General features: G+C 32.6%; 1 protein-coding gene across 2 annotated transcripts in view; it reads right to left on the minus strand.

Moving 5' to 3' along the window:
- The window catches only part of LOC106467199 (zinc finger protein 280D-like), a 17,296-nt gene extending 15,467 nt beyond the window's left edge, over positions 1-1,829 (minus strand). For both annotated transcript variants that reach the window (XM_013927523.2, XM_022395330.1), the window contains exons 1-2: positions 1,601-1,829; positions 1,152-1,339 (exon numbers count right to left, since the gene is read on the minus strand). In XM_013927523.2, the coding sequence (XP_013782977.1) occupies positions 1,152-1,339; positions 1,601-1,815 (403 nt within the window). In that variant the 5' untranslated portion in view covers positions 1,816-1,829. The remainder of the gene's footprint in view (positions 1-1,151; positions 1,340-1,600) is intronic.
- Positions 1,830-4,539: the final 2,710 nt, after the last annotated feature.

Below are 4,539 nucleotides of genomic sequence, written 5' to 3' on the forward strand. Positions count from 1 at the left end.
GGGGGGGGGGGGGGGGGGGGTTCAGCATACTAATTCCCTCCCTTAAATGTGAGGCAAAGTGATCAGTATGAACCCGAATATCAGGTGAGGGAGGAAAACCAAAAAGGGTTGGGAAGATTGTTCATGTAGTAAGGAAGGTTGAGGTGCATAAGAAATAGAGGAAAGGGATAAAACGTCACAAACCTGAGACACAAAATCCACAAAGACTGCACTAGGCCTAGTTGACTCATTGGGTTAGGAATGGGAAGGAACGGCAAAATTTGGAGGTGGATAAGACAATCAAAGCCCTCGTCAGCTTGTTCTGGGGGAGCCTGGGGATAAAGGTCATCTCATATAATATTCAAACTACCGGCATATAAAAGCAGATAAATCCACCATCGGGTCACCCATACCCGAGGCTTGAGAAAAAATGCTGGTTGCTGGTGTAACCCCCCCAAGTGGTAATGTTAATTAACTGATAAATACTAGTAGAAGAAACAGGCTGAATGAAATCAAATTAATTAAAAAAAAAACACATTCTGAGGAAACAAAGTCGAATGTGAAACATTAAACAAGCAAAATAGCATAACCGAACATGCAATTACAATTGGGGGGAGTGCAAGGCTTGTAGCAAGCATAAAGAGGGCAGCACTGAACGAGAATATCTAATCTTGTGAGAGGAGGTAAGCACCGTATCAGAAATGGTGACAAATATTTTTGACTACAAATACACTGTAGTCTAGTGTAAGACTCACTAAGATCATTTTCATAATGGTGTTATACTAAAAATGGTGACAAATATTTGTGACTACAAATACACTGTAGTCTAGTGTAAGACTCACTAAGATCATTTTCATAATGGTGTTATACTAAAAATGGTGACAAATATTTGTGGCTACAAATATACTGTAGTCTGAATTTACTAAGATCTTTTTCATAATGGTGTTATACTAAAAATGGTGACAAATATTTGTGGCTACAAATACACTGTAGTCTATTATAAGACTCACTAAGATCATTTCCATAATGGTGTTATACTAAAAATGGTGACAAGTATTTGTGGCTACAAATATACTGTAGTCTGAATTTACCAAGATCTTTTTCATAATGGTGTTATACTAAAAATGGTGACAAATATTTGTGACTACAAATACACTGTAGTCTGGACTTACCAAGATCATTTCCATTAATGGTATTGTACCCACAAATACAAAACATTGGTCTTTGACAGTAAGTAGGCTTCAGGTTAATCAATGAAGGTCTTTTCTTCTTTAGTTTTGAGTGGTGAACAATCATATGCTCTACAAAAGCTTTCCCACAATTAGTGGCATATCGACACTGGCTACAACTCAAGCATCTCCTGCATTGAAAAATGGAAAGAAGTATATGTCTTTATCAATCCAAAAATTAGAAGATTAAGCAAAGTTTAATATTGTCAGTAACTAAGTAACACACCTCTATATATTAGTAACTCACTTGTTTTCATAAATCGAAAATTTAGAAGATCAAAAACTTGCTAAAAGTTCACAAACAGATCCCATTTAGATTCTATACATCATAAATGTTACAGTATGACACAGACAACTTAAGTGATACTTTAAGTAAAATCAAGTGTCCACACCTAAAGTGCTCATCATCAATACGCTCTGTACATTCTACACAGCTTAGCTGAGAAGTGTCATCATTGAAAATAATGTCCATATATTTTTCTTCCAGAGCTGCAGGACTAAGAAGGGCTTCAGAAGTACTTGGTTCAACCCTTACTTTAGAAATTCTTGTGGGTTTAATGTGTGGATCTTTTAACATTACAATTTTTTCATTTTCTCTTGGTTTCATTCGGATTACACCTACAATAAATCAAGATCCTTAGTTATAACAAAGTGCATCATTTGTTGAAAAACAATCATACAAACAACAACAAAAATCAACAGCCTAAAAATACAAAACAATATTACTGAGTAAGATGTTTCTTTACAAGTTGAGACAAAAATCCTGAACACATAATTCAAACAAAATTATTATAAACTTTCTTTTTAATCTGCATATAGTGGTTACAAAGTGTGTGAAAAATAATACAGATGAAGAATCATCACAAAACATGAGCTTTAATACATCTGGTAACATTCAAACACATCAGATAACCATAATATTGACACTTTATTATTAATGACTTATGTCACAAGGTCAACAAATAACCTTTACATAAGTGGTAGTTTTAACCAAAAGTCAAGCTATATTAATATGTTCATATCATAGTGACAAGGATAAGGTCAAATAACCATTATATATGTGGTAGTTTTATTAAAAAAGTCAAACTACAATAATGTGTTCATATCACGGTGACAAGGTTAAGGTCAAATAACTTTTACGTAAGTGGTAGTTTTATCAAAAAAGTCAAGATACATTAATGTCTAAATATCATGATGACAAGGTTAAGGTCAAATAACCATTATATATGTGGTAGTTTTATCATAAGTGGTAGTTTTATTAAAAAAGTCACACTACAATAATGTGTTCATATCACGGTGACAAGGTTAAGGTAAATAACCTTTACGTAAGTGGTAGTTTTATCAAAAAAGTCAAGATACATTAATGTACCAGTAATGGATTTATCTGTTGACTAACTAGATAGTGATATTTCTCTGGAAAATTGTGTATTAATTATATATGATCAAGTTCAACATACTGAATTTATTTCTCAGAAAACCCAATTTTATACTTTTGAAAATGTGTATTACTTTGGTCATATAATTGTTATGTTTAATATTTTCCTACTTATTTGTTCACTGAAAATCTAAATCCATGTCTTTAAACTACGTTACAGTTTAAATTATGCTGTAAACATATCAGAGATCGTGGTTTAGAATTGTAGAAATACGATGCATGAAGGTTCAGTACTTTTTAATGTTTTTTTTATTATACCATCACTAGTTGTTTGCACGTACACACACGCACACAAGACAAATGAATTCCTTTATTAGTTAGGCTAGCATGGTAGTGAGAAAATGTGATTAACCTTGTCATCATGATATGAATACATTAATGTATATTGATTTTTTGATAAAACTACCACATATATAAATGTTATTTGACCTTAACCTTGTCATCATGATATTAATCTGTTGTTCTTGTGTGTGTAAAGAGTGCTATGTGCTGATGAAAATGTTTTGCTTAATGCAGTTAATATGGTTGTTTTTGTGTGTGTAAAGAGTGATATGTGCTGATGAAAATGTTTTGTTTAATACAGTTAATATGGTTGTTTTTGTGTGTGTAAAGAGTGCTATGTGCCAATGAAAATGTTTTGTTCAATGCAGTTAATACTGTTGTTTTTGTGTGTGTAAAGAGGGCTATGTGCCAATGAAAATGTTTTGTTTAATACAGTTAATATGGCTGTTTTTGTGTGTGTAAAGAGTGCTATGTGCTGATGAAAATGTTTTGTGAAGGCAAATACTTGACATGTTTTGGCAAGAAATGTGAAAGACTTTTGGATTTTGTTGAAAAGGATATATTAGGATCTAATTTATTATTTATTTGCTTTGGAAGTATTGAAAGGGACATTTAATCTAAGTACTCAATTATCCTCTACTTGAAGATTATTTCTTTATTGCATGAAGAATTGTCAACTTATTCAGACATTGACCAGTCATCTTTATTTTAAGTACATTCTTGGTACCATGTGTGGTAGATCAGATATAGCCAATATATAGTGCATCTCTTTTTGTTTTACTACATATCTTGTAACTTGTATATCACTTGATTTTGCCAGTACCTTTCATTATACATCTTGTATTTGATAATAATTTATTTTTTGTGTTTTTCTAACTTGTTTTTTCAGGTCCATAATGGTTCTGACAAATTCCAATGTCACTACTGCTTGAGGGTGTTTAGTGCCTCCATATCTCTTGTCCAGAAAATAGGCTTGACCCAAAACTTCTTTCTCCACCTTCAAAAACATCAACAGAAGTCCCAAGCTCGCAAGTGTCCTACATGTTGCCTGATTTTTACCACCCCATCAAATGTCAAGACACACCAAATTGTTGACCACATTAGCATGGCTGGACAGCCAGGTTGGGAATCACTACATAGAACTTGATAATTTACTCAGAAAATTACGTATACTTCAGAAACATTTAGGGAGTTTATCAATAATTTTTATAGATTTTGTGTAAACTCACTTATAATACAGTCAATGTAGTTAGTCTTTGTTTTTCTGTCTATTAAGAGTACTGTGTGCTGATGAAAATGTTTTGTTTAAAACAGTTAATATGGTTGTTTTTGTGTGTGTAAAGAGTGCTGTGTGCTGATGAAGATGTTTTGTATAATACAGTTAATATGGTTGTTTTTATGTGTGTAAAGAGTGCTGTGTGATGATGAAAATGTTTTGTTTAATACAGTTAATACATGTGGTAGATCAGACATTGACCAGTCATCATTATTTTAAGTACAACAGTTCAGAACATTCTTGGTATCACATGTGGTAGTTCAGAAAAATACAACAGTTCAGAACATTCTTGGTGTCAAAAAATAATGATGATTGGTCACTGTCTGATCTACCACATG

This window comes from Limulus polyphemus, unplaced genomic scaffold (assembly GCF_000517525.1).
Source record: "Limulus polyphemus unplaced genomic scaffold, Limulus_polyphemus-2.1.2 Scaffold2525, whole genome shotgun sequence".
Taxonomy (NCBI): domain Eukaryota; kingdom Metazoa; phylum Arthropoda; class Merostomata; order Xiphosura; family Limulidae; genus Limulus; species Limulus polyphemus.